Here is a 12,460-nt window from a genome sequence, read left to right on the forward strand (position 1 = left end):
GAGAAACTGAAGCCAGGACACACTGACCAAAGCGGACGAAATGGGAGTGGCAACGAAGCCAAACAATGGTAAGCAATGGGCGGGCTCTAAGGCCCCTATAAGTAAACAAAATGTCTTGTTAGCGACACTGCAGAAGCGGTCTCAGGAGAGACCTAGCAAGCGAGTACTTTATTCTGGTACATCTGATTTTCTGCCTTACTCCAAATGTTCAGATGAGCGTGCAAAATATATTACAAGTGGGATTACAATGACTTATAAAAAATAACAATGTCATTTAGCTCACCTGAATAGAGAAGAAGCCACTATCATCCATATTTCCAGACGGTTGCTGTTTAAAAGAAAAAAACATCATCAAAACACATTAGGTTACTTCAATTATATTAATTGGTATATGGTACAAATTGCTTCCAGACAGACTTGTGTAGGCATTTACGCACTGTTTCGTTTAAGCACCGTGCAAAAACTTTGGTCTGAATGTCTGTGGACACTTGAAATGGTAGGAACTATAGGTAAATTTGAAGGTAATGCTTGGTTACATATGTGAAGTGAATACTACTGAAAGCAAGACCTGGTTTTAAGCATAGAAAGACATACCACAAAAGCAGAAAGGAAGACTTTGAAATGGATGTGATCATAAAATACACCTTTAGGAATGCTTTACCTTCAAATACTGCACTCCTTGGGAAACTAACTTACATCAAACTAGAGGAGAGTGTATAATCACTGCAGTAGATGTTATATACCAAAGTTAAGCAAATGGTATTTGTATTGCATACTTCTGATCCTGGCATGGCCTCTTTTGTGCTGCTGCATTGCTGTAGACCATACAGCATGTGCAATACTACATGGCACAATATAGCATGCAATCAATTGCCTGAAACCGAGGTAAGGCATGTTGTGTGTAAAGTGCATTTTATGTTTGTTTGTGTCTATTCAGTGTACGTGTGTAGTGTGAAAACATTAGACCCGTATGTTTGATTTATTTAATCATATATTGAACACAATGCGAGCCAACAAATTACAGTCTTGCTGCTGTTGTAGCTTAACAATGGATGCAGCGTAAGTGTCCGTCACCACATTGCCTTTTTCCAACCTGAAATGTTATTTGCTAGTAACAAAGAAAGTGGGAGCGGTACTGTTAGACCCGGCCTCATGGCGTGGTCCTCCCTGACCCGTAGCAACACCCTCCCGAGCTTACACCCCCACAGACCCCTGAGTCCCCTGGCCTAGCCAACCCTTCCCTACATGTTAGTCATGACCATTCCCGGGCTTCCCAGCCCGTGCCTCCATCTTCCTGGCCCGTAGGCCCTGTGTGCCCACTTTCCGGCACCCAAGATGGCCGCCCGAGCCAGCGCGGCCTAAGCCGAGAGGCGCCACCCTGGCGGGAGGACAGAGCGCTCCCCGTGAGTGAGAGAGGGAGGAGCAGTATCCTTAAAACCTCCAACCTCTCCTCGAGAAGTGGGTTTCGATCGCCCCTCCGGCCACCCGGACCAGACCTGAATGGATCGAAGGGCCGCTTGGCAGGAAACCCCAACAAGCGGCCCCCCCAGGTGCCAAGTCCCCTGCAGACCAGAACTCCGGAGATCAAAGAGGAGCAGTCCTATAACTGGGGATGCTCCGGGACTATCGAGAGATTCGATTCTGGAACGCCGAGAGCCCTGCTGACGTGGTCGCAGCTTGTTTGGCAGAGAAGGACTTCTGCTGGAACCACCTGAGCCCTGCTGAGTGACTCGCGGCTCCCCTGAAGATCGTAAGACCTCCGACATCTTGCTTGAGCCCTGCTGAGTGACTCGAGGCTCCTGGACTCTCCTGGTCTGGCTGGACCCTGAAAGATCGCCCAGTATCCCCCGGCTCGAGGATTGAGAGCTGTGCGTCGGATACGCAACGATATTGACACTGATCCCATAAGACTGTCCCGCTACCCCTAACCTGACCGAGACTCTTGAGCTCTTGCTCTGCTTGTACTACCTGCTTTCTCTGATCATAAAGATCCCTTGAATCACGAGATAAAGAAACGTTCTTAAGAAGCTACGGTGTGGTGTCTCTTTGTCGTGTGGTGTGTACGATCCTAGATTCAAGACTCTCCCGCCAGTGCTCGTCTTCGTACCTAGGGAGGTGGGTCCCAGGGTGGTCAGGTACACTTTCTGCCCCCCCCCCTGAGATCGCCTTCTAACATTGGTGGCAAGCAACGGGATACGAGCCGCAATCCAGAGATCGTACAGTACACGACTAACGCACTACCAAGCAAAGACAACAGAAGAAACCACCATGAGTGTCATTGAAGCTGATGCAAGTACGGCTTTCCGTGTAGAACAACTAGAGGAGTACACGCACAAAGAACTAAGGGAATTCTGCAAAGAACTAAGAATCGCTACCACTGGCCTCCACACAAAAGAAGACATGCAGAAAGCATTAAAAACTTGGGTGGAGTCCGGAGGCCCCCGCACAGAAGGAGCGGCGTCGCAGCCAGACAGACCGGGACTCCCTCAGACAGAAAACGGCAGCAGCCCGGTACAAAGCACTGTACCAGACGGGGGCCTATCCCCGGAAGCGCTTGCGGATCGAGAAAGAAGTCGCCACCATGAGCTCGAGATGGCAAAACTAAAGATCGAAGGCGAAATAAAATTAGCAGAAAATAAACTTGCGGTCGAGCAAATGAAGGTACAAGGAGAACTAGAAGAGAAGAAACTCCAGCGGGAGCATGAAGGGAGGAGACTTCAGCTGGAACATGAGCAAAGCTTGAAGGAGCTCGAACTCAACGCGAGGAACGAAGAGAACTGGCCCCTGGGGAACCGAGAGACCGTCCCCCGGCCGAGCCGAAGGTCCACATCCCCAAGGATGTGGTCAAGGAGTATTACAAAAATGACAACATCCAGCAATGGTTCAATGCCTACGAAGTTGCCATGACCTCCCACCGAGTCCCACAGAAGGCTTGGGGGGCCGGATTGTGGGGGTCGATTCCTGAGCGAGGGGAGAGACACCCTGCTCTATCTACCGTCCTCCGAGCAGACTTCCTACAGCTACATGAAGGAGGCCCTCCTGACGAGATACGGCCTCACCCCAGAAATGTACCGCCAGCGGTTCCGGGACTGCAAAAAGATTCCTGGCACCACCTGGGTAGAGTACGTAAACTTTTTTAGCAGAGCATTCGAAGGATGGGTCAAGGGCAGCAAAGTGACCACCATGGAAGAACTAACGGACCTCATGCTATGGGAACATTTGTCCACGAATTGTTTTGTGGAACTCCGCCAGCATCTGCTCGACAGCAAGCTCGCAGATCCGAGGAAGCTGGCCGTCGAGGCAGATCGCTGGGTGAACACCTGGGTCTCCAGGGGCCCCATAGGGGATTCTCCCCGCACCAATCAAGGACCACCCTGCCAGAGAGGAGGGGGAAACCAAGGAGGACCCAGGGACGCCCAGTCTGGTCCCCAGCGTAGGCCCCCTAGAAATACTCAGCCTAATTTCCCCGCACCTCCACCCGCCACTGCCGGTCCCCCGGGGAGGCCGCACAATGTGACCATCACATGTTTTAGATGTCAGAAGCCCGGTCACTACGCCAGTGATCCCGTGTCCCATGGCCCCACGTATCCCTACCACCACCCCCCGGCTAGGCAGATAGCGAATGTAGCTCTAGGGGAAGAGTTTGAGGACACCGAGGAATGGGAACCTGCTGCCATGGCCCTAGTATCCCTGGGAGATAGAGAGATGGTCCCCGGGAGCGCCCTGCCCCCCAACACCAAGAAGCACCGCCAGTCAGTAATAGTGAATGGCCACCGAGTGGAGGTCCTCGGTGACACCGGAGCCAGCATCACAGGTGTCCTTAGCCATTTAGTACGAGAAGACCAGATCCTCCCCAATGTCCTGTGCCCTGTAATTTCAGCAGATAACACGGAGATCTTGTGTAAGGTAGCCCTGATACCATTTGAATGGGAAGTAGTAGCAGGTAAATTAAAAGTAGCAGTACGGACCTCCCAACCTGTTGACTGCCTCCTGGGGAACGACCTGGAAAGTTCTCCATGGAAGCAGGTCGAGCGCCGCACCCACCTCGGGATGATGGGTCTTCCCGAATGGGTGTGCGCCACCACCCGATCTATGGCAGCCCGAATGCCCCCCGACAGAGAAATCGAGGACGACCCAGTCAGCCTTCCCCCAGTGGATGGCGACTGGGTCGATCCGACCGAAGTCCCCGACCTCGCCCCACGAGGAGAGGATGTCGCTAACGACGAAGCCATACACCCAGACCCCGCACAGATCACCGAGCTGGGTGATCTGCCCGAATTGGCACAGTGGCGCCAGGAGGGGGGCCCCTCCCGAGAGGAGTTCTGCCGGGAACAAGCTACCTGTCCTTCCCTGATCAGGCCCCGGAAACAGGCCGAAACCCAGGCGGCGGGCGACCAATCGGGAACGCACTGGCTGTACTGGGAGAATGACCTCCTTTACAGCCAGCAAAAGTCAGCGGAGCTAGGGTCAGCCCGGGTGCTGGTGGTACCCCTACGCGACTTCCTCCTGGGCTTGGCCCACGATGTACCCCTCGCAGGCCACTTGGGCCAAGACAAAACGTATAGCCGCCTGGTCACGCACTTCTATTGGCCCAAGATGAAAACGGACGTAGAGGCCCACTGCAAGTCCTGTCCCACGTGCCAGGCTAGTGGAAAAAGCGGAGGAAAGCGCAAGGCTCCCCTCCAACCATTCCCCGTCATCAGTACCCCCTTTGAACGGGTCAGAATTGACATTGTGGGGCCACTGGACCCCAAGACATCTCAAGGTCACCGCTTCATCCTCGTCCTAGTGAACCATGCCACTCAATACCCAGAAGCCATCCCCTACGCACCGTCACGGCCCCCGTGGTGGGCCGGGCGCTGATGGGAATCTTTTCCCGTGTAGGATTTCCCCGAGAGGTCGTGAGCGACCGCGGGACGAACTTTATCTCCCGGTACATGACATCCCTTTGGCAGCAATGTGGAGTGTCCTATCGATTCACCACTTCTTACCACCCCCAAGGAAATGGCCTAGTAGAGCGGTTCAACCGGACTCTAAAAGGGATGATCATGGGCCTAGAGGAGCCCCTCCGGCGTAAGTGGGACGTCCTGCTCCCCTGCCTCTTGTTCGCCTACCGGGAAGTCCCCCAGAAATCCTTGGGGTTCAGCCCGTTTAAATTACTGTACAGACACCCTGTCCGGGGGCCCCTAAGCCTGGTCTGAGAGGGTTGGGAGACGGCACCCCGAGACCCTCCTCAGGAGGTGTTCCGGTACATTCTGACCCTCCGAAATCAGACTAGGAAGTTCCGAGAACTGGCCGAGGCCAACCTGGAGGCGAGCCAGGAAGAAATGAAGCGCTGGTACGACCAGAATGCTACTCTGGTCGAGTTCCAGCCGGGCCAGCAGGTATGGGTCATGGCGCCAGTAAAGCTGTGCGCCCTTCAAGATAAGTGGACAGGGCCCTTCAAGGTGATCGAGCGGAAAAGCCAAGTCACATACTTGGTGGACGTCCAGTCCCCCCAGAACCCCCTGCGAGTCCTGCACGTGAACCGCCTCAAGCCTCACTTCGTGCAGATGGAGTTGAGCCTGCTACTGGCCACAGATGACGGGGCGGAAGAGGAAACAAAGCCTCTCCCTGATCTCCTGTGCACCAAAGAGAAAGATGGCTCTGTGGAAGGAGTGAACCTCTCTCCCTCCCTCACTCCCCAACAAAGCGAAGACTGCCGCCAGCTCTTGGGGCAGTTCTCAGACCTGTTCTCTCTCGTCCCCAAGGTCACCGACTGGTGTGTCCAAGACATGGACACCGGAGACAGCCCGCCGGTACGACACAGAGCCTACCGAGTCCCCGATCGAGTCCGGTCCTGCATCCAGGCTGAGGTCTCGAAGATGTTGTCCTTGGGGTGGTCGAACCCTCAGACAGCCCCTGGGCCAGCCCAGTGGTGCTGGTCCCGAAAGCCGCTGCCCCTGGTGTCGCCCCTGAACTGAGGTTCTGCGTGGACTACCGGGAGCTCAATGCAGTCACCCGAGCCGACGCTCACCCCATTCCCCGCGCAGATGAGCTCATTGACCGTCTCGGGTCTGCTTATTTCCTCAGCACCTTTGACTTGACCTGCGGATACTGGCAAATTGCGCTCAAAGAGGGAGCCAAGGAGCGGTCCGCCTTCTCCACCCCGGACGGGCATTATCGCTTTCGCGTGATGCCCTTTGGGATGAAAAACACCCCGGCCACTTTTCAGAGACTAGTAAACAAAGTCCTGGCCTGGCTGGAAGAGTTCAGTGCCGCATATCTGGACGATATCGCGGTTTTCAGTTCAGAATGGAACGAGCACCTCCGGCACCTCCGGAGAGTGTTGATGGCCCTGCGCCAGGAAAACCTCACAGTGAAAGCCAGCAAATGCCAAATCGGGCAAGGATCGGTGGTCTACCTGGGGCACCAGGTCGGAAGTGGGCATGTCGCCCCTCTGCAACCTAAAATCGACGCCATCCAAGCCTGGGAACCCCCCACCACCCTAACAGAGGTCCGGGCCTTTCTGGGCCTCACCGGTTACTACCGGAGGTTCATCCGAGGGTACAGCAGCCTCGTAGGTCCCCTCACAGAGCTAACGTCCAAAAAGCAGCCCCAGAAAGTGCAGTGGACCCCTGCCTGTCAAGAGGCATTCGACGCCCTCAAGAGAGCCATGTGTACTGCCCCCGTGCTACAAGCACCTGACTACTCCAAGGAGTTTGTGGTGCAGACTGATACTTCGGAACACGGCATTGGGGCCGTACTATCCCAACTGAATGAGGAAGGTCTTCATTAGCCGGAGGCTACTCCCCAGAGAGCAGAGGTGGAGCATCACCGAACGAGAAGCGTTCACCGTAGTCTGGGCCTTAAAGAAGTTACGGCCCTACTTGTTCGGAACCCATTTCCGAGTCCAGACGGATCATCGACCATTGCGGTAGCTGATGCAGATGCAGGGCGAGAACCCCAAACTGCTGCGATGGTCGATATCCCTCCAGGGGATGGATTTCACTGTAGAGCATCGCCCTGGTACCAACCATGCCAACGCTGACGGCCTCTCCAGGTTCTTCCTCCTCAGCGAAGAGAATCCCCAAGAGGATGGGTAGTTCTCCCCGACTTTCAGCTGGGGGGGGGGGGGACGCATGTTAGACCCGGCCTCGTGGTGTGGTCCTCCGTGACCCGTAGCAACACCCTCCCAAGCTTACACCCCCACAGACCCCCGAGTCCCCTGGCGTAGCCAACCCTTCCCTACATGTTAGTCATGACCATTCCCGGGCTTCCCAGCCCGGTCCTCCTCCTTCCCGGCCCGTAGGCCCTGTGCGCCCACTTTCCGGCACCTAAGATGGCTGCCCGAGCCAGCACGGCCTAGGCCGAGAGGTTCCACCCTGGCGGGAGGACAGAGCGCTCCCCGAGAGTGAGAGAGGGAGGAGCAGTATCCTTCACACCTCCGACCTCTCCTCGAGAAGTGGGTTTTGATCGCCCCTGCGGCCACCCGGAGGGCTGGCTCCACGCCTGCTGTGTGTCTGGGACTCCTCCCGAACCAGACCTGAATGGATCAAAGGGAGCGAGGCAGGAAACCCCAACAAGCGGCCCCCCCAGGTGCCAAGACCCCTGCAGACCAGAACTCCGGAGATCAAAGAGGAGCAGTCCTATAACTGGGGATGCTATCGAGATATTCGATTCTGGAACGACGAGAGCCCTGCTGACGTGGTCGGGCTCGTTTGGCAGAGAAGGACTTCTGCTGGAACCACCTGAGCCCTGCTGAGTGACTCGCGGCTCCTTTGCAACCTTGGAACACCTGAGCCCTGCTGAGTGACTCGCGGCTCCCCTGAAGATCGTAAGACCTCCGACATCGTGCTTGAACCCTGCTGAGTGACTCGCGGCTCCCCTGCAACTTTGGAACACCTGAGCCCTGCTGAGTGACTCGCGACTCCCCTGAAGATCGTAAGACCTCCAACATCTTGCTTGAGCCCTGCGGAGTGACTCGCGGCTCCTTGACTCTCCTGGTCCGGCTGGACCCTGAAAGATCGCCTGTATCCCCCGGCTCAAGGTTTGAGAGCTGTGCGTCGGATACACAACGATATTGACACTGATCCCATAAGACTGTCCCGCTACCCCAACCTGACCGAGACTCTTGAGCTCTTGCACTACCTGCTTTCTCTGATCATAAAGATCCCTTGAATCACGAGATAAAGAAACGTTCTTAAGAAGCTACGGTGTGGTGTCTCTTTGTCGTGTGGTGCTTGTGTGGTGTGTAAGATCCTAGATTCGAGACTCTCCCCCTGAGAAGTCTCCCGCCAGTTCTCGTCTTCGTACCTAGGGAGGTGGGTCCCAGGGTGGTCAGGTACACTTCCTGCCCCCCTGAGATCGCCTTCTAACAGGTACTCTAAGAAATTCTAGAATATCAGAACGATTCTCCATCATATGAACTAAAACTAACAGGAGTCTCTGTGATCTAACAGATGCATGGGGTCTCACATGGAGGGGGGAAGGCAGCAGGGTAACAGGCAGGCCAATTGGCTCTTGAGATGTCAGGGCAGCAATTTGCCAAGAGATTCATCTCAACCTCACATGTGCAAGGTGCCAGTCTGGCTAGTGAGTCATGACCCTAACAGGGCTCTCACCTTACTGGAGCTAATCTGCCTTTGGGAGCTTGTGTGGTGGTTGGGGAATTAAACCTTGCTCAAAATTATGCCTTGCTTCGGCCTAGCAGAAGTAGGTGGAATCAGGGCCATTTGAAGTTTGTGAGGTGTCTCCTCAGATTGCCAGCTTAGAATACTCTTCCACTTACTTCCTCCTTCATGATGTGTATTTATTCAGTAGGCTGTAGCTCTACCTTTAGAAAAATACATCAATAAATAAAACAAAATGGTGGATGACTACTGCTCATGCCATTCTTCAATTTTTAAGAAAAGAACAAGTATTCTAGAGCATAATGTTGTAGACAGGAAGTGCACTACCTGAAACACTCCTACATGAGTGTGTGTAAACAATTCATCTAAAATCCATTAACACCTCGTGAACAGAAAAACTACGTATGAAGACAAAACATAGAAAAGCAATAATATGCATCAATTAACAATTCTTCCAAAAACCATATTAATCCAAGGAACGATGACACTTGAATCATCAACAAAAGGTCTCCTTAATAATATACTGCTTTGTGTCCGTGCGTACAAAGTTGATTTAAATCAGATAAGAACATTGTGGCAGAGACATGACAAAATATATTACCCAGAGGGAAACATTTTGGATTCGATACCTGGATACCACGAGCCCCAAGGGCCTTAATGACAAACTGGAGTTAGCATGTTTCTTATAGGAACATTATTACAGCTGTTATCTATCATTATCTCTCACAGCTGTCTCCAACAACTAGGTGACTGGCAATTTACAGTATGTTCTTTAGACTTTCATCTTATTTAGTCTCCATTAGTCAGCAGGGGATGGTCTTTATGGAGTAGGAGCCATGATTTAGGTACAGTCCTTATCTAATATGTTGTTTCACCCTTACGTAGATATAGACTTCCATTGCCACGAGATTGTTTAATTCACGTAACTCATTACATTTTTCAGATATACATGAAGATTAATGTGGTTCAGGCTTGCGTGGTGTCAAGATCTTATTTACTGTCACAAACATTAATTTGGATTATGATTTTTCATTATGTTCGTTCATTATGTGAGATGTGGTTTCTATTCACCATTAGCATGATCGCAACATGTACACTTTCCAAGACATCATTTATTGGTCATGTATTATGTACACTTGAAGATATGCAAGCATTTATGTGCCCAAAAAAATTCTATTTTGTTTTATAATAGCACGACAACACAGGAATTTTAATTGAGTAGTTGAGATTCCATAAGAAGAGAAACTGTAGTATCATCAATGTGAAAATGTGATATTGCATTAATTGTAAATTCATGTATTATTTACCATGTACACCTCATAATATGAACCATTTGTCAATGTAACATTGGACTTGTGTCCTCCATCAGTCACATGTTGAGACTATCGGATGTCAACATCTTCCCTTTTTGCATGTTACACCACTTCTATTTTTGTAAGCTCCTCACTTACTCACTGCGGACATGTGCACACATTTTTTGTCCTAACATTTTTAGCTTTAATTTCTCTTGTGCACACGACGTTCACATTGACCTTTTAGGTCAGGGTCTAGTTGGATAACTCTCAGTCTTGATTTCTCATTGTTCGTTTGAAATGTCTCATTATGTTTCTACGCGGGTTGATACATTAGCTCTTTTTGAGCATCTTTGTTCTCCCAATATGGCCGCCACACATTGCTCTCTGTTTGGAAATCGGGAGTCCCATTTAAGTTTCTACTACTTAAGCATCCTGCACGCACAGTTTCAATTAATGGCGGGGTTCACTAAGTTGCAAATCGGGATTTCGTGGTTGGACACGGTTTTGAAAACACAGTCGACAGCTGTCTCTGTAAGTACGAGCATTTTGAGAGTCTTTGGTCTATTTGCCCTCCCTTGTAACCATAGTAAAAATTTTTTACAATTTTACAGAGATTGTTACCCTCGCTACAGCAGGGAAAAGAGCCGATTCTGGATTTTTGCAAGCCCTTCTCTGCTGGACTAATCAAGTCAAGTCGTTTGCTGACTTGATTTGGACTCAATACAGACACTTGCGGCACTTATGAAAGCCGGGTGAGTTTGGAGCACCTTTTGTTTCAACCACGTATTATAGCACAGTGTTCGGTCAGGCATTTGAATCTGTTGCACTTTTCGATTCATAGGTTGTTGCTTTTGCACTTAATTGACTGGACATTATTTTGGTTTCAGTTAGCCATTGGAATCAGGTAGCTATGAGCAACTTCAGCTTTTGACAACACGCAGTGTAGTTTTTTAACATCCGCATGTTTCAATCTTTAACTTCACCAACATTATTTCTATTTGACTTTTCGTGCACCTAATTTCACGCACTGGGAGCTTTGGCATGTTTGGCAGTTTTACTTTTTCATGAACATCAATGTGATCATTCCCACGTCTCAGTGTTCACCTAGGATTTGGATACCAGCATTTCCATTTTGCTGCTTCTTTAACATTTAGTAGGCTCCAGTATATTTCACGTTGTATTTTGGGATCTTCCCGGTTAAATTATGACATTCTTTGACAATTGTTGCTTTCATTTATACAGACATGTTTGAAATGAATTTTTGTTGTATTATAAGAACTTTATGTAACACAAATTTTTCAAAACCATTTTTATTAGAGGGTCAAGCAAGTGCAGGCACAGCCCTCCACAATCAGGAGGAGACTGTCAACAGCAAATATAAAAAGGCACATTTATGGCATAGCATCGAACCCCTCGTATACAGCAATTTTCAAAATATTCAGAACACACAGCCACCCACCAACCCCCCAGAACTCCCCCCAATCCCCAACTACTGCCCACCCCTTATCCCACCCTAACCCTGTGCACGTGATCATTAAGCAACCTGAATAGAAGAGGGACATATGTGGGGCCGGCCAGCGGCCTAAGGTGCAGGGTCCACATCTTGAGGCAATGCATCGTCCATGACCATAGGAGGGTCGAGGGGGAGGCCCCTATAGTCCGCCCACCGTTTCCATATTTTGAAATGCTTGCGGGGGCACCCCCGAGCCTCAAAAACAGGCTGCTCCAGTCCCATGATGAAGTCCAGGCCTGCCTTCCATGCACTAAGGGGAGGGGCTCGTTCGCTTTTCCAGGCCTGCGCCAGGTCCCTCTTTGCCACCACCAGTCCCAACAGCAGTAGGTGGCGCTTGTAGACGTTGCCCCCAATGTTTTCCAACACATGCAAAAGGCCCAACCGGGGTGTACGGGGCAAGTCCCATCCCAGCACCTCAGACAGGCAACCCCAAACCCCAGCCCAAAACCGAGTCAACCGCTCACAAGACCATACAGTATGAAGGAGGGTGCCCCTCTCTGAACCACACCGCAGACACTCCGGGTTGGCAATCAGACCCGCCCGCCACAGTCGCTCCCTCGTAAAATAAGCTCGGTGCAGATATTTAAATTGTATAAAGCGGAGGCGGACTGCAATGGCCGTCCCCCGGGGGGATTCCAGGGCTTCGCGCCAATCGTCTTCGTCCAAGGGGCCGACATCGGCTTCCCATAGGGCCTTCAGTGTCAGGAGTGAGGGGGAGCAGTGCGTGACCAGGGATCGGTATATCTGGGAGACTTTTTTATCACCCAAGTCACCCATAAACAGCTTTGCTTCTATGGGACTGAAGTCTGGGAGCTGCTCCAGCCCTACCAGGCTAGGAGTAAGGGCGTGGCGGAATTGGAGGTAGCGAAAGAACTGGGACCTGGGCATGTCGAACTCAGTGCTGAGCTCCTGAAAGGATTTAAGAGTGGTGCCGGAGAGGACATGCCCCAGGGACGAAATCCCGATTGTGTCCCAGCCGTCAAAGCCCTGCAGCGACGCCAGCGCCGGCAGCAGGCCGTTACGCCACAGCGGAGTCTCCG

The 12,460-nt window shown here is 51.6% G+C and overlaps 1 protein-coding gene across 2 annotated transcripts in view; it reads right to left on the reverse strand.

Moving 5' to 3' along the window:
* ATXN3 (ataxin 3) overlaps positions 1–12,460 on the reverse strand; it is a 357,787-nt gene that overhangs the window by 223,599 nt on the left and 121,728 nt on the right. For both annotated transcript variants that reach the window (XM_086937684.1, XM_086937683.1), the window contains exon 3: positions 284–328. In XM_086937684.1, coding sequence (XP_086793810.1) covers positions 284–328 — 45 coding nt within the window. The remainder of the gene's footprint in view (positions 1–283; positions 329–12,460) is intronic.

This window comes from Lissotriton vulgaris, chromosome 9 (genome assembly GCF_964263255.1).
Source record: "Lissotriton vulgaris chromosome 9, aLisVul1.2, whole genome shotgun sequence".
NCBI lineage: Eukaryota > Metazoa > Chordata > Amphibia > Caudata > Salamandridae > Lissotriton > Lissotriton vulgaris.